Source organism: Triturus cristatus, chromosome 7 (assembly GCF_964204655.1).
Source record: "Triturus cristatus chromosome 7, aTriCri1.1, whole genome shotgun sequence".
NCBI classification, from domain to species: domain Eukaryota; kingdom Metazoa; phylum Chordata; class Amphibia; order Caudata; family Salamandridae; genus Triturus; species Triturus cristatus.
The window spans coordinates 1,082,386,862-1,082,408,361 of record NC_140590.1 but is presented as its reverse complement, the minus strand read 5'-3'; the positions used below and the strand labels follow the sequence as shown (position 1 = coordinate 1,082,408,361).

The following is a 21,500-nucleotide window of genomic DNA, read 5'->3' as shown; positions in this document are numbered from 1 at the left end:
GTACATTCAGATCTCCAATGTCCCAGTTGGGCACAGTTGTGACAAGGGAATTTCTTTTTGGCTTCCTCTAGATTCCCCTTTCCTTTCCCTGCATACCTGGGCCTATTCCCTGCATTATTTCCTGCATTATTCGCCTGTTCCACCAACTGTGCTTCCTGTCTTTCCGCAACCTTCACTTGTGCCCACATTGCTTTTTCTTTCAGCTTTCTCTGTTTTGCTTCAATTTCATCACTGAAGTATTTTGCATGTCTCAGAATCTCATCTATTTTCTTACTCTGCCAATCCACTGTATGCTCACGAATTCTTTCACTAATCTCAGGTCTCAGGCCATATACAAATCTGTATACAAAATGACTCAAATCCTTGTCACCCAGGTGCTCATCTCCGCTGAATTGTTTAAAAGCCAGTATCAGCCTCTCATAAAAAGCATGAACTGATTCTTTTGCTTCCTGATGTGTTCGATCTATTTTAACCCAATCTGTCTCTTTTGGAGGTACTTTACTTTTCAGGTATACCATCACCTGATCATACTTTCTCATTACCTCTGGATCTGGTGCTCCTGTTCTCGGATCTCTTGGATATTCCTCAGTAGGCCAACTTACAACTATTTTACACTCAGCCCACAAATCTGCTGGAACAATTATATCAAACAGACTATTCAGGTCAATCCACAGCACTTTTGACAATTTCACAAACCTATCTACCTGCCTATACCACTCGACGGGCTTTTCTCTCAGTCGAGGGAAATCATTCGTAAGTGATAAAATATCCTGTCTGGTCCATGGAACATGTACATATCCTCCTCCAGGTATTTCTCTCATAGGATAAGCATCCACTGTTTTCTCTTTTTCTCTCACAGGAAATGCTGAATAAGTCCTGTCCCCTGATTCTTCCCTTTTCTTGTACCACCTATCCTTCCACTTCTCTACATCACCCCATCTTCGCAACAACGCAACCATTTCCTTAATCTGTCCTGTTCTACCAGCACCATTCAGATTTTCAATGTCTTTATCCGTGAAATCCATCCTGTAAGACTTCTGCAGAGCTTTCACCTTATCAATGTCAACTCCTTGTTCATTCGCTATTGCTCTTAACCTGTCATGTGTATTTCTTGCTCTCCAGGTGATATTTTTGCACATGAACAACAGTTCACCATCATGATGATTTTTTTAGAATTTCTGTAGGAACTGTCCCTGCAACAAGCTCCTCTAATTCTACATGTAACCTGGCCACATCAATTGCCTGTGAATCTTTATCCCTCTTTTGAAGAACTTTCATCCATTCATTCAAATCTTCAGCTGTTATTTCAGTAGATTTTCTCACTGGAACCACTTTCTTCTGCGGTTCTAAAATCGGCATCCCTGAACAACTAGCTTCACTACCATCCAATCTCGAATTAGACTGTACCTCTAATCCTTCACTACATGTGTCATGTCTTGATTGTCTCAGATCACTACTTTCTGTCCTTTTTCCTGAATCTCCTGAGGGACCAGCCAAACTTGTTATTTTATTCCCAACATACGGAATCACCAAACCATTTTCACCTGTCCTCTGCTTATCAAAAACAGGCATAACTGGACCTATGGTTACAGGCACCGTAACAGCTTCCAGATTCTTTGTCAGCTCTCTAATCTTTTCAGTCAGTTCTGATGTAGTTCTGGCTAATTCTCTCGTATTCTCGTCACCACATCGATTCTCTCTTTCCCTGAAAGGATTACCACTTCTTAACTCAGGTGTCACATTTTCTGTCTCAATGATACGCAATGTATCTCTTATCGGAGAAACAACTGGTGTGCTCTCTTCTGGTTCTGGTCTATATGGAGGTGGTCTCTTGTAAATCATGTCCTTCAAGACCTCATCCTCATACTCATTAACTCCATATCTTTTCACTTCTGCCTCAGGAACCCTTTCCGTACTCTTCCTTTCTTCTCTCTCGTCAACTGTTCTCATAGGATATAATCCCTCTGACATGCTAGCATCTCGCCATCTCTTCATTCGATCATGATGAGTTTCACGATCATGCCTCCTTCCAAACATGTATCTATAATTTCCTCCAGACCTCGCTCATGTACTTCCTCTTCCCATTCCACTAAAGCCTCAAACTGTGTCGGCCTTGATCTTGGGTCAAGACACAACATCTTTTCCCGTAAATTTTTCAACACGGCCAAATTAAATGAACCATGTTCTGGGAATGCTAGGACACCATCTTCCCTAGTATACCTAACCCAATTCTCTAACCATATACAGGTATGATACCCATATCTCGCAGCCATGAAGGATGCAGGCGTTTTCGTTGGAGGTCGCAATTCACCTTCTCTTGTTTTAACATCTTTATCCTTGTCAAACCATTTTTTAATCTTTCCGAACAAAGATTTTTTCTTTTTCTCTTCTTGGTAATACATTTTAACGTTTACCAAACCCTTCTAATCCCTTCCGTATTACAACTGTACAATACGATATTTATCCAATAACAGCGCGACTCACACCAACGCACCAATCCTGGAGCGTCTACGTCACTCTGTATCCTTTCCAATCCTTGCGCGGCTCACACCAACGCACCAATCCTAGCGCGAGCACTGTTCTGATCCACTATCCAATCAGAGCGCGGTCTGTTTGACGTCAGCAGTCGCTGCAGTCTCTCTTACTCCTGTCTCCTGTCACTCGTCTACCCCTCCTTTACAAAACTTCTCAGTAGACTTCATGTCAAATTCTACAAAATCTATTAGTTACAACATATAAACATCTCCATTGTCTGCTTCGCTAACCATAGAATAGTAAAGAAAATCTATTTCACAAGAATCCAGTCTTTCACTCACTTCTGTTTCAGTACGGAATTAATACTCTCGTTGACACAGTAGCACATCCATCTACTCTGCCCTTCTATCATGCATTCATTAACTGTTTCCTCCAGGACTGCTCCAAAGAGTTTTACAATCAACTAAATGCTCATACATTCACGCACATTCATACAAGAAAAATGTAGTACATACACACAGAATCCTTCCCGAGAACAGCGAACAATCTGTCCCGCTACAGAATTATAACACACGTTAACCAAGCAGCTTACCTCTGCCCAGTCCTTCAAACAAGCTCAGAGAATACCTATTACTTCTCCCGCGATAAGCTTTAACGGTGAACCTTACGGATCCCTGGGACTTAAGACCAGAGTTTCACAGATAACCTTCGCTACCATACGCACTCCTTTTATACCAGAAATATATTTCTAATAGTAGCATACGACAATGTCACTGATTCCGAACCCAGACAATGTGACGCGCAACTTCAATTGTCACACGTTTTTCCTGCATACATACAGGACCAACAATCCCGTCTTTCCCGAGAGCAGTATATACTTCCCTCTGCCCTACTACAGAACTGCTACTAGCTCCCAAGTTCCAGAAGCACTACATATAACTCAACACGACGACTCCAACATATAGTATTAGTACATATACCAACATCAATCAATAATCAATAAATCAAAAGCCAATATACAAGCAATCTAATCAGATCAAGATAACCATCAAAACCATCAAATTCTGCTACCAGGAAATTGGTGCAGATTGGGGTGTACAAATTCTCCCTACTTCCACGGACAGAGTAATTTCACAGATACACGCACATGCACTCATCATACACTTGGGCCCATTTCACTAACATGTACTCAATTACTCTATCAACGCTGAACCTGTGGAGAGAAAACTCCTAAACACCCTATATCTACACTGAGGCCATTAGGATCAGTTTGATGTCATCCTGAGTCATGATCTAAACAGTAATCTAAACATCATTAATCAAATAAAGTACTCAATAATTGACAAGAAATAACCACCAACACTGTATTTAAAATTATGATACTTTATCTAAAATTAGTCAAAGGAAATCAATCAAAGTAAATCATTATTCTCATAATTACCTATTCTAGCTAAATGTCATAAATGGGTCAGGACAGGTCTCTCAGTAAAAGTCTCCCGAGTCGCCGTCCTCACAGCATCGATCCTCACCAACGCAGGTTTGGGAAGAAGTGGCCTTAGACCCTCTCTAGGCTAACAATATTTATAATGAATTTTACAAAATAAAGAAACAAAATGTTCTAAACGTCCGCTGAACCGCTGAGCAGAGCGAGAAGGAAAGGATGTAGCATCGCTACATTTAGAAAATCTCCGCTCAGAAAAATCACAAAAATAAAAAAAGGAAGAAGGAAACTCTAGGTTTACAAATGTTTCTTTTACATCCACATTTCCTCAGAACCAGCGCTACAATCACAAAGTTCATTGTGGCTCCCTTGTCCTCCAAGGACACTTGGATATTCGCCCAGAGCTGCTGTCCTCACGGAAAATTTTAAACCAGGCGAAGACTGTGGTCAGATGACTCTCGACCATGTTCAGCAAGGCCTTCTCATCACAAATCGACTACTCAAATGCAGGCTTTAAACGGCAGCCATTTTTCACTAGGCCAAAACGTACCATCTTAATTAAAAGAGACAAAAACAACGTTACCACAGCATAGTGATTAAACAGTGTTAACCCCACTAATACCCTTATGTGTATGTAATTATCTAGCCTTTGCAACACAAGAAAAGCATTAGTACACAACATTTTAAAAGCGTTTTGTGCTTTAAAATAAACAGCACTCAGCAACATTCATTTAATTAAACCCGCACATTATTTAAAGCAACATTAATGCAACCCCACGTGTAGTTTTCTCTTATTAGTTCGTATTGATTAATCAGAACATTTACACAAAACAAATAATTAGTAGTTATAAATTAATAATTTTAATTTCTTCGACAATAGACAAACCAGAGCTTAAAAACCCAATAGATTTTCAACAGAAAACTCTGCTCCAGCACTTTCTTAACAGTGCTTTTGAAAGCTCTTTTCTGTTGATCATATAAGGTCTAGTGACAGCTATGCTGTGAGGCCAGATCTAAATAAAAGTGGTTTGTATGCTAATGTTAATCTATATTTAGAATCTTGGGAGGTTTACATAAAGAATGTTAGTCAGTTGAGTAGCTAGTTGAATGTTTTGTTAGGAATCAAACATCCAACTCAAGCTGAATTTCCTTAGTTTTGTGACACAACATAAGTCCAGTCTGAAGCCACCAAGGGGATCTCCATCCTCGCCTCTATACCAGAATGACTGACTACAATCACAGTCCCCACACAAACATGTGCTTGCTACAACTTTTGAGCCTGACCCTGACCCCACTATGGTTTGTTCCTTTCATGGGGGTTTACCCTTAGAAATTGAGCCAATGATTCTCACCACAGTCACCCCCTCCATTCCTCAGAGGCTAGTGTGTATGAGAGATGATCACCAGGCTGGAGGCAAAAGTATATGTAGCTACACCATGCCTCCAGCTGTTGAAATCGATGTTCTATCCCCCTCCCCGGGATTCTCCACAGCCCACAGACCAGAGGCTTAAAATAAGAATAAGGGGCAAATTATGGCTTGAGCTCATCAATTCACATGACATATGCGCCTTGCAGGAAACCTGGACCCTGACCCCCATTCACATTCCAGCATTCGTAACACTTCATAAATCAGCAGTTCCATCTAAACAAGGCCGCCCTTCAGGAGGGTTGCTAACCCTGATTAGTATCACACTAAACTGTGACACTGAGGAGCTTTCCATTGATAATCCAGACATCCTTGGGACGAGGTTAAGGGGCAAAACAGGCAAGAGTTTAGACAACTACAATGTTTATGCAAGGAGCACTAGAGGGGTAGATCTTCAACTCTACAATTTCTATACGAGACGCTAGACACAAGGCAAGCTGTCTATCCTCTAATTCTGGGTGGCAATGTCAATTTCAAATTTGAGCCCCTTGATAGGGAAGATATCCAAGAGGCCAACGAGGAGGATAAATTGTGGTCTGTCCCATCCCTGGAGCTCCCACCAATAAAGAAGTGGTCCCAAGCAGCCATACAGATGAATGCATTAACCTTAGAACATAGGCTGCGGGCCACGAATGGAAGAACCCGTTCTGACAAAGGAGGTGGGTTGACTAGATTATATACTTGTGGACTTTACTCTATGGCCATTCGTGGTTGATATGTCCATAGTCCACTATTGTGAAAGCGATCACAATCTAATAAGTCTGACTGTTGAACGTCCATGGGGCGAAAAGAGTAGGACATCACTTGCCAGACTTGCCACCAAAGAGGGGATACCATCGAATGATAAACGTCACCTCAAATGGCCCACAATTATGATAGACGAGTCCAAGCTTAATAACTTTAAAAAAGACGTTGAGATGCACTTGATAGTGATACAATCTCCATCAGACGAGTTGGCACCATCGGCAAACACTAGTGCCCTGCACTCAAAGTTTTTTGACCAATTGGCTTGAAACTTTATTGTTCATTTACAAAACCATGGACCAAAACAGGAAAGACTAGCTAAAGCGAACTCCTGGTTTACAAAGGAGTGCAGGTCCCTGAGGAGACGCCTTGCTATTGCCATAAGACATAGGGATATGCCGCTGATAAGTGATCTACGGAGGCAATACAAATTGTCCCAAACAAATGCAATAACAGATTGGGATGAGAAGAGGTGGGAAGAACTAGGGGAGGCTTGCTCCCAACTGGATGCAAGAAAATTCTGGGTACTTGTGGGAAAGGGCAACCTTGAAAGCTCACCCCCTCTTACTAATAATATACCACCGAATGTGTGGCAAGAGCATTTTGGCGCCTTGTACTCGATTTTTCATAGCCGTGATATGGGGCCAATCCCCTTTGATCTACTCCAATCTTCACAAGGCCTCTTATTCACTAAGGAGGAAATCTTGACCTCTATAGAGGCAATTATACCTGCCAAAGCGCCTGGACCGGACGGCATCCCAGGGGATCTCTTTCGCTGTGACAGGGACAATTGGGCAACTTATATATTGTCACTTTCCAATGATATTGCTAGGGGTTGTATCCCAGAATCTTGGAAGGGGGCTGAAGTGATCCCCATTTTTAAAAAGGCCGATAGGAGTAATCCCTCGAACTACTGGCCCATCAGACTAATCGACTCTGTTAAAAAAGTCTTCTGTCGCTCACTTTTAGCGAAAGTCCAGGGCTGGATGGATAAGAATCATATCCTCTCATCCCTTCAAGAGGGGTTTCGCCAGAAAATTGGAACAATAGATCAGGTTTTCTGCCTCCTCCTTCTCTATTGTAAGGTGGTTCTACTAGGCAAGGGGAACTTATACATAGCATTCATTGATCTGAAGTCAGCATTCAACCTTATGCCCAGGTATAATCTCTGGCGGGTGCTCAAGGAGATGGGCATGCCGCTAGGAATCCTGGTGCTGCTAATAAGAATACACGAAGAGAACTTTGCTAGGGTAAGATGGGGCAGCCAGGGCCAAGTCACCAATCCCATTAAAATCCAGCGGGGGATTCGCCAGGGCTGCGTCCTGGCTCCAACTTTGTTTTGACTATACATCAAACAAGTGGTCGAATTTTTATCTGTTACTCCAGCTGGCACTCCCTCTTTAGCAAATCAGAAAATCGCCACTCTCCTATTCGCAGACAATACCTTTCTTTTTTCCAAAACACCCATGGGCCAGCAAAAACTACTACATCGATTTAAGATTTTTTGCGACACGTGTCGCCTCAAAATAAATACAACAAAAGTCAAAACTGATGTTGATGAACACCCATAAATCCTTTAAAGGGAGCTTGACCCTGGATAACATCCCCCTAGAGAAATTGACTTGCTTTCATTACCTAGGAATTAAATTGTCGGTAGGGTTGGTCTGGAAACAACATCTTAACAAGGCCTACCTCAAGTTCTCACAGGTAACTGGGGCCCTAAGAAAGGAAAATTGCCTCTCCCACATAAGACCAATCGCATCAGCCCTGAAGCTATATAATTGCAAAACTGTGAGTAGTGCCCTATACGGGGCTGAGCTCTGGGGCATGGAAGAAAGTAAGTGATCTCACAGCATCTGAGAACGAGTTTCTTAGGAATCTGGTGTCCCTTCCACAAAGCACTCCACTTCGCCCACTTAAGCTCGATATGGGCATTAAACCAATTAATAATCTTGCAAAGCTCTGCCCCCTCCTATTTTGGCAGAGGCTTGTAACCACCCCAGAACCGGCATTATATGAGGCTGCATTTAATGAGGTTTGTGCTTTAGATGCCACAAATAAAATAGGCTAGATTAAGCACATTAGAAACCTTGTATTGAGTATTGGGCTACCAGGACATAGCATTAATTGCCCACCAACGTATACTAAAAAACAAATTAAAATATTGTATTCGGATTGGGTTGAGCAGAATGTTTGTAGCAATAGTTAACAGGGAAGATTGACTGACAAATTTAGAGACTTCAAGATCAGTCGCTCCTTAGAAAGCAATCTCGATCTCATCTAGTTGCCTTCTGGGAGGAAGCTCTACATACAATTTAGGCACGGTAGTCTGCCGGTTAATGCATTCACAAATGCTTTTCTATGTAATGATGACCAACCCAAAGATTTCCCTTGCTGCCTTGCCTTGACCGAATCAATAGGCCATGTTCTCTTTGCTTGCACTGCATACACAGAACCATTGGTAAATGGCTAATTCCCGTTTGTCAAAATCTGACAGAAGACCATTGTTCGTGTGCGCAATCACAAAGTTCCTGGGCCATTCTTGGTGGATTAGAAGGAAGGCCCTGACACAATACCCGATTTGTCCTTGAGATGTCCGGATCATGCTGGTGAAGGAATGTTTTGATATCAGTCAGGCAAAAAAACTGTATTTCGGCTATACAGCCATAAAAGCACATATATTTATACCATTACATGTATTACAAAAACATATACTACACAGAAGTTACACATAAAAAAAAAATACAACATATTCTCAAAACCGAAGGAGATAGTATAAAGCAAATTTTACAGTATTTTCTGACTCCACTACTACTGATCACCCTGTTATTAGCAACCTTAGGTGTCAATCGTTGCCTGGTAATCTATGAGCATAATTTTAAAAACAATTACAATATATATATTTAAAAGGGAATAAAACGATAAAATAGCTCAAAAAGGAAAGGTTTCAAAGCAGTTTTTCTAGCTAAAGAGTTGTGCAAACATAGCTTAGCAGCATAATTAATGGATGAGCACGGTTAGATTATTTCCAGGCTCTTTTTTCTTTATAATGCCCCTACGTATGCACCACATCGTGAATAAAAACCTGGAAATGGCAAATACAAATAGTGGGTGTGTCTCATATTTTAATAGCCTGAAGGCCTCTATGTGGTGCCAAATCCCCACATTTCTGCAAAGCTGAAGCACCCACTTGGACCTTGGCCTTCTATAGGAGGGACAAAAGAGAAGGACATGAAGTTCTGTTTCTTCGGTCGAATTACACCCTGGGCAATCTAGTTTGATAGCTCCCTTCCATTTGTTTGTGAGTGCTCGTGTCTAAATTGAAGGAACAATTTATTTGCCATAAAAGGTTGAATACTATCCAGGACCAACTCAATCTTGTATTGCTGTTTGACATCCAGAAACCGGGAGGTCAGACTGCTTGAGTTGATATTCTGTGATAGTTGGGCAAATTTGTGTTCTTTATAGGCAAGGAATAGGGATTTTTTGGGAATGGAGGGACAGATCTCTTCTGGTATTAACCACATATTCGCCCTCCCCAATGCTTGGCATGTATTCCTAATGTGGGACAGCCATGGTATGTTCCCTGCTCTCAGGATGGTCATAACATCCTTCCATTCCTCCCTGTAGTTTATTAGTTCTGGGGTGCTCCAGAGACGGCGCCAGAATAGGAGTGGTCGTGAAGCAATTATATCAACAATGGGGCCGATACCCAAGTCCATCCTTAATGGTGTTAAGGGGGTACTCTTGGTGGGACCCTGCAACTGCCTAAGAAAGGTGTTCTCTGTTATAGATAGTATGTTAGATGGGAAATGGCCCCAGGGTTCTACTCCATATAGTGACGCTCCTCTTTCCTGTGTTTGATATATTTCTGCAGGTGGACCTACTACTTTCTGTGTGCAGTTTTTATGAACTTTTAGGGTACCCCCTATGGACTGTGTCAGTTTTAGATTAGCTTTCTTCACTTGGGTCCCCCAGTCCATCTTATCGTTAAGTGTAAGGCCCAAAGGGCTTATGTATGAAGTTCCGTTTTTGCAATTCTCAAATAGCGATTTTTAGGGAATCGCTATTTGAGAATTGCAAAACGGGATGTAATAAAAAATTCGCAAATGTTTTGCGATTCCTTGACATTCCTTAATTGCGGTTAGCAAATTGCTAATCGCAATTAAGGAAAACCTTCCCATTCATTCCTTTGGGCTAGGAGGCCCATAGGAATGAATGGGAAGACATTCTCATTTTGCGATTCGCAATTTGAGAATCGCAAACTGAGAATGCAATTTCAAGGGTGCTAGGGTGTCAAAAGGACACCCTGTTGCACCCCTGAAATATGTATGTATGCACATGTGGCGCACATACATGCCCTAATGGCATGTCTGTTTGTCACATGGCACTTTGAAAAATGCCAAAAAGTGCATTTTTCAATTAAATCGCAAATTAACACCAACTTGAAGTTGGTGGTAATTTGCGATTTCTCACGGCCAAACAGCAATTTTTCTAGGCTTCATACATTGCATTTAAGCAATTTGCGATTCCTTAAATGCAATCGCAAAATAGAGAATCGCTAATTTTGCGATTCTCTAATTTGCGATGCCCTTTTGGGATGATACATCCCAAAAGGCCTTTTCCCGTTCGCAAACGGTCCGATTCTGAGAATCGGCCCGTTTGCGAACGGGAAAAGGGTTTGATACATATGCCCCCTAGTAATTTAAGATGGACACCCTCTCCAAGGCCCAGCCTTCCATTTGGTGGTGTGGGCAATTGATAGTGTTAGCATGGAAGACCATGTATTTTGTTTTTTGGAGGTTTATCTCCAAATCCCTCTTCCTGCAAAATGAGCAGAACTCCTCCAATACCCGCTGCATGCCCATGGGAGACTTGGACAGTAGCAGTGTATCGTCCGCAAACATTAAAGCTGAATTTTGCGGTTCGCTAACCTCGGTGAATCTATGTCTTTTACTGCCAGTAGAGTTTCAATTAGACCGTTTAAAAAGAGGGAGAACAGGGTCAGGGCTAAAACACATCCCTGGCTCACCCCTTTCTCTACAGGAAAGGGAGCTGTCAATTCCCCTTTTTTACCATCTCTTATTCTCTCAAATGTATCCTGATGCAAGCGCTTCAGCTGGTGGCGTAGGTAGGCTGATACTCCCATATCACGGAGCAAGCCCCATAGCTGGTCACGCTGCACCATGTCGAAAGCGGATTTAAGATCCACAAAGGTTAGGTAAAGGCTGCCACCCTCCAAGATTACAGTTTTCCAATGGATCAATTGCAGTCTGAAGAGCTAGTCAATGGTTGAGGTTTTAGTCCTAAAGCCAGCTTGTAAAGGTGTTAATACATTATTTTCTTCCATCCATGATTCCAATCGACCAAGGAGAACACGGGCAAATATCTTTTGGGTGACGTCTATAAGACTTATTAAACGTTAGTTTGCCAGATTGAGCGGGGTGCCTTTTTTATAAATGGGAATAATTTCTGACCCTGTACAGGTCAGGGGCAGGGCCATACCTTGTTGGATAGCGTTAAATAATATCCATAGGTAGGGTGTCCACACAGCTTGTTCATTTCTGAATAGGTCTCCAGGAATTCTGTCCAGCCCCGGTGCCTTGGCTGGAAGCAAATTACCCAGTGCCACAGTGACCTCTTTCATTGTGAAAAGGGGGGACTAATATTTAGAGGGGTTTCATCTACTGCTACTTCCCTAGCGACTACAGCTCCATCTAAGGCCCTTGAGTATAACATTTTAAAATGGGATCTCCAAACTTCTTCCCCCAAGTTTGGTTCGGTTGCTGAGTTGCCTTCGGATTTCCCAGTTTTGACTAGGTTCCAAAAGCCTCTCATTTCTCGGTTGTCTAAAGCCTTTTTAATTGCTTACCATTTGTCTATCTCCCAGGTGGTTTTTGCTTCAGCTAGGGTTTTTTAATATTGTGCCCTGGTTTCTTTAATATGTAGATTGTCATTCTCTTTAATCCCCATTAATAAAGCGTGTTTAGCTTTCCTACACATTTTTTTATACCAGGGATGTTTGGGTTTAGGGTCAGAACTAGTATTATCACTATTATAAAAAAACTCTGCCAATTTTAAAAACATATCCTGGTGGTTCTTTCCTAATAACAACAGAGATTCAGAACCTTGACTGTTTTCAAACAATCGAATTGCAGTTTCTAAAAAAGGAATGATTAGCCACTTTTTCCGTCGACTGTGCGAATGTTCCCCAACGTAATCTTCTACCTCCTTTAATTGTAACTAAATTTGGAATGGGTTGTGTGGGTATACTCTGATGGTCCTTGGGCAGAGGGAGAGCTATTTCTAACACCAACGGATTATGGCCACTTTCGTGTCAGGATTTAATTGAGAAATCTTTAATTTTGTGCCATAATTCAACATCTACCATAATATAATAAATTATAGATACCTGTCCCAACTTATTAAAGGCAACGTTACCTGGACTGTCAGAGGGGAATTTACCATTACATGCCCTTAGTGAGTGGCTAAATGTAACAGAGTTCATCTGCAGAACTAAAGGGGTCCAACACCTTATTGGGTAGGTGTTACATTCCGGGATTGACCAAGCCGAATCTTCCTCACTTGTAATGGTAGTAGTGATGCCATTTAGGGGCTCAAAATGACAATGAAAATCCCCACCGATTTTTACATAGGTATACTCAGGTAGAGTATAAAGAAAAGTGGCGAGACAATCTAAGGTCTGTGAGGTTTACCCCTGCCTCGCTGGACGAGAGTAGATGATGATAACAATCTTCAAGGTGTTATAAAAAGAAAGAAGGATGCACAGAAAATCAGGGGAGAGGGTGTCTAACATTTTGATATTGCATCCCAGATGTGAGCCAACCCAGGTGCATAGGCCCCCTGATGGTCTCCCCCTGGCCGACCTGGGCGGCTGGGATACAATACGTGACATATCCCACTCTATGTAAATCTGACCTTGACCATGTTTCCTGGAAGAGGCATAGCTCATGAGTGTCTATATAGTCTCCCCAATCTGGGAGATCCATTTTTGAGCTAAGACCTGCTATGTTCCAGGATAAAATCTTGGTGTTCTGTATTTCGTCTAGGATGGTAGTCTGAGTGTGCAGGGAATGCCTGTCCTGTTGTGTTGCTTGGTGCATGGTCTTGGCTTGGTCATCAGTCCCTGACTCGATCTGTGGGCTACAGTCAGGGTCCTAAAGTGTCTTAATAGAAGCACTGGGAATACTAATTGCTGTAGTAGCCTCATAGGTTTTCTCAAAGAGTTGGTCACCATTCTCATGTCTTCCACAGTTTTGGGGCTCAACTGACTGTTTGCTAATATAAGTCAAACTTTTACAGGTAGGATTCAGTCAATCAACCAAATCCAGGGGACTAAATATGTTGCTGACGGGAATATTAAATGCCATGATGTCTTCGCATCCCCGGCCCATATTTAGCATACCACCACTCTGGGCTCTAGATTCCCACTTTTTGTACACAGTTCCCACTCTGTCTAACAAGGGACTGGGGGCTAGAAATAACCCAAGGGCAGTGTCTGAATGCCTCCTGACTCCCTCGAGTATCCCCATTCAAGAATATATTGGACCACCCTGCTATCTATAAAATTAATCAGAACACAGTCCCCCGGAATTTCCTTTCGCCTCTGCCCCAGCCTGTTAACCCTACGTGTAAATAGGATTTCGCTTTGTACTAAGTGGGGGAGCGGTCTGTATTTATTTAACCCAAAAATGACTTTATTTTTCAGTTCAGGATTTGACTCCCCTCGGCCTATTTCCAGCTCTGGTACTCCAGTTAGTATAACAACATAGGGGGTGAAGGCTGGGGGCAGATCTGTACAGGGGAGGGTAGAATTTGTTTCCCTTGGTTTAGGATGAGATATGTTCCTATTGTCCTCAACGCCGGATCTTTGTGCCTGTTGTTTTGTTAGAGGACTTGAGGTCGTTGCTATAGACCTAGAATCATGAGCGTTATCAGGGCAATGGGGAGACCTGTGTTGGAGAATAGCTGGGGCCTGATTTTATGGGGCTGGAGGTTTAGTCCCAGTAGGCGCATGCATTTGTACAATTAGTTTATGCCCTTCAAGGAGGGGTGGTGGTATACAGACAGGTGGAGTTGCCTGGTTTCGTTGGGGGGCCATTTCCAAATTTGAGGATTTAATAGATTCGATGGTATGCATGATGGCATCAACTTTACTCCCCCATGGGCCCATCCGTGTGGTTAAGTTGTCAATACGTCTCATTGTGACTTCAAGTTCGGATTTTATGAGCTGTTCGAAATATCCTTTAAGCTCTGTTACCAGATGAGATACCCATGCTGGGGACTCCGAAGTTCTGTAGCTACTCTCGTTGGCAAAATATCCCCCTGATGGTTGGTTTGGTGCCATCCCAGGAGTATGTTTCGCATGCTTTCCTCCCTTATGGTCATTTTGCTTCCAAAGTCCTCCTTTCTTTTTTACCGCCCCACCCGTGCCAGTCTTGAAAGTATTTTCCGAAGCCATGGGTTTTTGAGTGCAACGGCAGTGCTAAAATAGTGGGGACAGTTAATGTTTTGGGTGAGTAAAGTCGCTCTGGTTCCATAATTGGTGAGGAGTTTGGGATCATCGGTGTGAGGGATAGGCGTCTCAGTGCATTCTATTTCACTGGAGACGGCTCCTATTGCCTGCTGCAGCATTTTGTCGATAGCAGTCGGTTGGGCAATGAGAGTTAGCATAGGAGCTTTCTGCCTGGTGGTTGGCCTTGTGAGCGGGGTGTGCATTTTCCCATGATTATTTACTGCCTAGGCCTCCCCGCACCAATTTTCTTTTTTTTTTTTTTTTTTTGTTGAAACCGTTTATTGCAATCTCAATTATATACAAGTATGGGCCTACAACCTTCCGGCCGGCCGCTAAAGTGACAGAAGCAAATGACATACATACAATAAGGCACCTGACTTTGCAGAGACGATAAAGCAGGAGGTATCAACAACGTAGGCCACATGACTCTGAGCCCACAATACGGTTTCGTTTTATACAACACAACAACATAAAACCACACCCGCAAGGCAACCCGCGATCGAAAATGACGACACGTGCTCCTCCAGTGGGGGACCCCAACCATCCAAAGAAATCCAGAGAGGGGAAGGGAAACAGATCCGGGACTGGGAGAACAATGTGCCCGGGGCTGAGGGAGGGGGTCAACTAGGGGGATGGAGCTGGTGAAGTGGGAGGCAACGACGGCGGCTCGCAAATACCCCCGCGGTAGGCGTTCCAGGGGCCCCATATCTTCACCCATGCCCCAGGCTTACCCCGCGCCACATACACCACCTTTTCTCGGAACATGCACCAATCCATGTGTTCTTTCCAGGCTGACACCGCCGGGGGCCTCTGGGATCCCCACAGTTGAGCAATGTCACGTTTAGCTATCATATATCCCAGAGTCACCCATCGCGTCTGCGGAACCGAGTAATCGGTCGGTTCCCACACATTCAGCAAGCATCTCCTCGCTTCAGGCAACAGCGCGACATGCGTGACCGCTCGCAGGACCTCATGCACACCACGCCAGAATTGCTCCACCCTCGGACATTCCCACAGAATGTGCAAAAAAGTCGCCAAAGCACCACACCCATGCTTACACAATCCATCCTCGGCATAGCCCATACGCAGAAGCCTTGGCCCCGTCATATACACCCGGTGGAGTATCTTAAGCTGGACGAAGCGAAGGCGAGCCGGGATGGCCACCTCCTTCGGAGAGGCCACCGCGGAAATCCAGTCCTCGTCGTCCAACTCCAGCCCATCGGCAACCCAAGCCTCGCGGAGGCCAGTCAGTAAGCCCGAGCGGTCATTTATCAATTTCTTGTAAATGAGGGAGATCGTACTGTCCGGAACGTGGCCATCTAGCACTCTATCCTCCAGGGGGGAGGACTCCGGGATGGAGGCCACGTCTGGGAAGACGGAACCCAGTGCATGACGGATCTGCAGGTAGCGAAAGTATTCACTGCCCTGCAGCTGAAACTCCGCCTGCAGCGTCTCGAATGTTTTGAATCCTCCCCTCGTCCAGAGATCTCCCACTGTACTGATGCCTATCATGTCCCACCTCTCGAAGCCCTTCGAGGTCCACAAAGAGCCCAGCCTCTCCGACGCATACAACGGTGACGCTCGGGTCAAACGGTCCTTCCATCCCATAGCTGCATTAGCCGCGTGCCATACTGCCCGCAACAATTTTCAATGATATTAATCAGTAGGTTGGGGCACGAGCTAACCCCACTGGACTCCAGAGATTTAAAGGTCTGCAATTTTCCTCTGTGGGGCCCCCAAATGCTGTCCCCAAATCAATTCGCTCTATGGGAGCCAGTGAACAAACGTTAGGGCTAGCAGGGAGCGAGTTTAAGGGGGGGGGCCCAGCCCAGCCTCGATCGATCTCGGACGGGCTCAGACGGGCGTGCCCTTGACGGGGCTTCGCCCGGCGCGTCCCGCGCAGCGGGGCGCGAGGCAGCACTTTGTAGCATGATGGGGGATGCCTCCACCCTCAGCAGGTGTGGGTGATTGGCCGCGTGGCACTCTGGGACTCCGAGTCTCACCAGAGTGTGGCCGCTACCAGCGGCAACAGCGGGAGACCCCCATGATGTCAGCAGCTCCTCACGGGAGGCGGATTGTCCCCTAGCTCCCTGATGGTCCTCTCACAATCGGCAAGCAGTCCGTGTGGCAGGTGGAACAATTAACAAACAACCCCCCATGATATTGTTATTTTTATGCCCCATTGACTACATCCCATTTTAAATGTAAATAGCTCTCCCTTGCCTTTTATACAATAATTTTACAAAGTTAGCTGCATCTTTGGGACATGTGAACTGAATAGCAGGTAGCAATATGTTACTTTTACAAATTGTGATATAAGGAGATTAAGTCGTACTGATTAATTGCTGTGTTTAATTGCGCGAAGTTTAACACTTTTATATATGTATTTAAACTATTGGTGTGTAATGTCTATGTATTGTACTTTTATGTTCTCAGGACCGAATAATGACGTTTTGTTAGGAGAGGCTTCTGATGTAACCCGGTTCTAGAATACACTCTGCATTCATATCACCTGGTCTGAGAGCATCTTCCAATGCAAAACAATATTTAAAGTTCCAGTGACAAATCACAATTTATCACTGCCTAAGGTTGTACACACCACTGCTCCAGGTCTTCATCTATTTAAGATACAAGTGAGCCCAAAACTGTGGCTGAGAGAGTGCCTTAAATTTGCACTTCCAGTGCTCACTTACTGTTCTTGCTGTTGTGCATAAATCAGTTTCACATAGCAATCAATGATATATAGAGGGAGCAGGAGAGATTTTAGTCCACTAAAGTTGCTCATATACAAAGCCCACAAGGTGCAGCCGGAGCTTGAGATCTGACAGCAGTGGAACCCTAGAACTCTCAGATCATCAACACAAACCTACATGGTGAGCCTTCCAAATAAGAACATAGAATAAATCATTACAATATACACCTTACAACAAATGTGCAGACAGTTTTCATGCAAATCAATAAAATCATTACAGAAAAAAACAATGTTCAGCCTGGTTTAATGCACTTTATTTTGTCCATCTTTAAACGATGTGCTAAAATACAGACCAACATGACTGACTCTCTTTCTTATTGGAGTCGTTGTTGGACAACATGCATGCATTACTCCACTAGTGGTCCTCATTGAAGCGAACATAAACCAGAATGTATACTGACTCTATTAAGAGTTCATATAACATTTTATGTGCATTCATTGTTTGATATTGCCTTGTAGGAAACATTACTAAGTGGCTCAGGTGACCTGGTAAAGGAAGTTGGGCTCAAACTTGCTGATTTAGTGGTAAGTGCAATGTATTCATGTTAACGTTTTAAGGCCTTGGTTAATTACTGCTTTATGAAATACTGGATCTGCAAATCTGTTTAGAAACAATGGGCATCATTCAATCACATAGATTATTTTGGCCAAAGAAATGGGTAATATTTGTTTTATGTTAAGTGGGCACACAACATCTAAACATTTAAAAATAACAGGATAAATGTATTATTAATATTGTTGGCCCTGCCTTCAACATCACAGTCCTAGCATTATGTGGGAGTGGCATGCCCCATTGCCAGCCCTTTACTCTTATTACAGTTAACCTCCTTACCTGGGCCTGAGGACATAACTTCCTGACTTTTTATCCTCTTTGTTCTAAGTAAGCAGTACCACAATGACAGAAGCCACAGATCACTCAAGAAGAGAAGGAAACCTGGATTCTGGTTATACGTTTGGACTTTGGCTGCATGATGAATAACCTGGTACTTCCATATGACACAAATACTAGTGAATTAAGACCAATCCCATAAGAAAACAATTTAGAATTTGGAATAGCATTAGACATTGATGTTACTGCAATAATTTCAATGCATCACTTCTGAATTTCAGGACCTTTTAGCAGGAGCATATCCCTACCGATTTGAACTGGATAATTTGGCCCTGAAACACATGGCATTTGTGGATGTGCTAATAAATACCACATGCAGTATTACAGAGTGTCCTATAATGCCAAAATGGCAGTATAATGTATTTTGCCCGTATCTATATATGAGGCCACATTTAATGCAAGTCGTAGTGTAATGCAGTTAACCACATGTTCATGAGAGCACCACACTTTTGCATCTTTCCTTTGTTGCAGGCCTAATATGCATTAAACCTCTGGAGGTTCACCATAAAACTTAGAAAAAAGACGCTGGTGAAGAGAGTGGACATAGACAGTTGTTGATCCGCTCTAAACTAAACTACATTTATCAGTAGGAAAGGATGGGATGTACCCGTATTGTAATATCTTTACTACCAACACAGAGTCTGGGACTTGGGAAGTGCTGAAACGACATCCTGTAAAGCTAATCTCCCAAAAAGGGTGATGAATGTGGAGTATTGAATTTGCATGGCTACGCCAGGCGTCCAAGAAGCAAAGATTTGCACAGAAAGAATGTTCCCTACACCTTTCCATAAATAGCCACCTAAGGCATTAAAGAGGGGACATACAAGAAAAACTGGGTTATGAATGTGTCCATAAAAATGCTGAAAATGCATGACCTCACCCAAAACATTCCGAAGATATGAACAAAATTCAACGGAAAAATTCAAACTAGGGGTGACCAATTTGATAGCCAAAGAAATATCAAAAGACTAAGGGAACTTCCAGGTGAAAGGTCAAGCATGCATTTTAGCTTAAAGGTGATTTGTGGAAACGTGTTCCAAGGCATGACTTAACATAAATTACATCAGGGCTATGATGGTATAAGCCTTCTTCTCTAATATCCCATCGTTTGTTTCTCCTGGTTTAATTTAAAACATATAATTCACAGTGAATGGAATGTTCTAAGAACCATACAGCCCTTATGCTTCTGGCTATACAAGTTGTTAAAGGCTCTCACCCTTGTTACAGGCCCTTGCCTTCAAATTGGGCCTATAACTTGGATTCAAGGCCTTTAAAACCCGATATAGTCCATAGCAGCTAGCAATAAGGCTATGATATATTCCGTGTTAAGGCTTAACCAGGGCAGTGTATTCATAATTCCCTTATGTGGCATTAGAAACTAATTTGCCTCAGCTTCTTCGCATTTCAAGGTATAGTCCATGTAGAGAAGAATGAAGCCCCTCCTCTTTGTGCAATATAGTCTAGTCACTGAAGCAGAAGGCATTGTGATGGGCTCAAAAGCATAGATAATGATACATTACCACACAGCCCCATTACAGAAGCCATACAGTGATTGGGGTGGCTGTTGCTAAAGAACACCATGTCTTGGACCATGTTAGGAACAGTTGTGTTGACTTAGTGAATACTTGAGAGACTGTTTTATGTGCTTGAGTTGCCTATCGTGCAAACATATAACTCAGAAAACAGAGAAAGAAATCACCTTGTGGCAGAAACTCTTGCTCTAACTTGAAGACACCATAAAAACAGATACTGGGATACAGACTGGTCCTCCAGGCCATGTTATCTTCAGACCTCCTGCTTCACATAGAAAGCTGAGATGAACTCTGCACCTTACTTAAAAACTGGACACATTTCTCAGACAGCACAACTCATAGATATGGGACATTGTCATACCGAAAGTGAAGTAGTGTTAAAAATAAATATCCCTGAGACAAGAATATATATATCTATATGTTAAGTTGCGCAAAACTTATTACACATTGCCTCAAGGATATTGTGGGAGAACTAAACCTGAATTAGTTTGAATATCCAAAATGTTTATGTAATTTAAAGTTTTATAAACTCCCGAACTTTTAAATGTCCAGGGCTGTGAAACTCATTGTATATGTGCAGGAGGTGGAACCTGTTTTTAGGGTGAAGCCTACCAGACAGCACAGCTGTCATCTTGCAAAAGCCTTCTTGGGGAGAATCTGGAAGCTTCCCTGTGAGTGCATTCCACACATTGCTTACCATTGCCGCCTTTGTAATTCACATTTGCTTGCTTTCAATTTGCTGGCTTTATTTGTTTTAGGCTGTCCAGCATGTCTTTATCTCCCCTGTGCCAGTTTAGCACCTCTCTAACTGGCTCCTTCTATTCTTCCACGAGTGCTTGCTTTCTGTAAACATACCTGTACATTTTGGTGTTATTAAGTCACATTTGATGTGCTTTCAAAGACAGAGGTCAAATGTCAAGCTCTGTCTTCCGAGAGAGCTTGATGGTTACTTTTTTTTCTGACTTCAAAGTTAGAGGATTTATGTAACAATATTGCTGGGTTGTGGTAATGCGTTCTATGCCACTTTCCTTACGTCACTCACCTCTACGACACCTCACTCCACTCCCTGACACTCTACTCTACTCTGTGCCACACCAATGAAAGGCACTCTAATACACTTTCTGCCACTCCGCTCTACAACACTCCACTCAATGACACTCAACTCCATGTCACTCCACGCTATTCCATTCCACTCTACCCCACTCCACTCCACACTATGACACGCTACACCACTCCACTCTACTCCATTCCACTCTAATCCACTCTACTCCACTCTACTCCATTCTACGCTTCTCCACTCTGCGGCACTACACTCTACACCACTCAATGCCAATCCACCCTATGCCACTAAATGTCACTCTACTCTATGACACTCTAAAGCAATCCACTTTACGACACTCCACTCTACAACACTCTACAACACTCTACTCCACTCTGTTCCACTTCACTCTAAGGCTTTCTGCTCCACTCTATGCCACTCCATGCAACTTCACTCTAGGACACTCTACTCCTCGCTACACTGCTCCACTCTGCAACACTTCAGTCTATGGTACTCCACTCCACCCCACTCCACTATATCTCACTCTGCTTTATTCCACTCCACTCTACTGTACTCTGCTCCACTCCACTCTACTCCACGACACTCCACTCTATAACACACCACTCTATGACACTCTACTCTATGACACTCAACGCCACTCCACT

General features: G+C 43.2%; 1 protein-coding gene across 1 annotated transcript in view; it reads left to right on the top strand.

Moving 5' to 3' along the window:
• Positions 1 to 21,500, top strand: part of LOC146811132 (uncharacterized) — a 249,497-nt gene that overhangs the window by 102,453 nt on the left and 125,544 nt on the right. Inside the window, exon 7 of the mRNA XM_085614493.1 lies at positions 17,835 to 17,900. Within this exon, the coding sequence (XP_085470619.1) occupies positions 17,835 to 17,900 (66 nt within the window). The remainder of the gene's footprint in view (positions 1 to 17,834; positions 17,901 to 21,500) is intronic.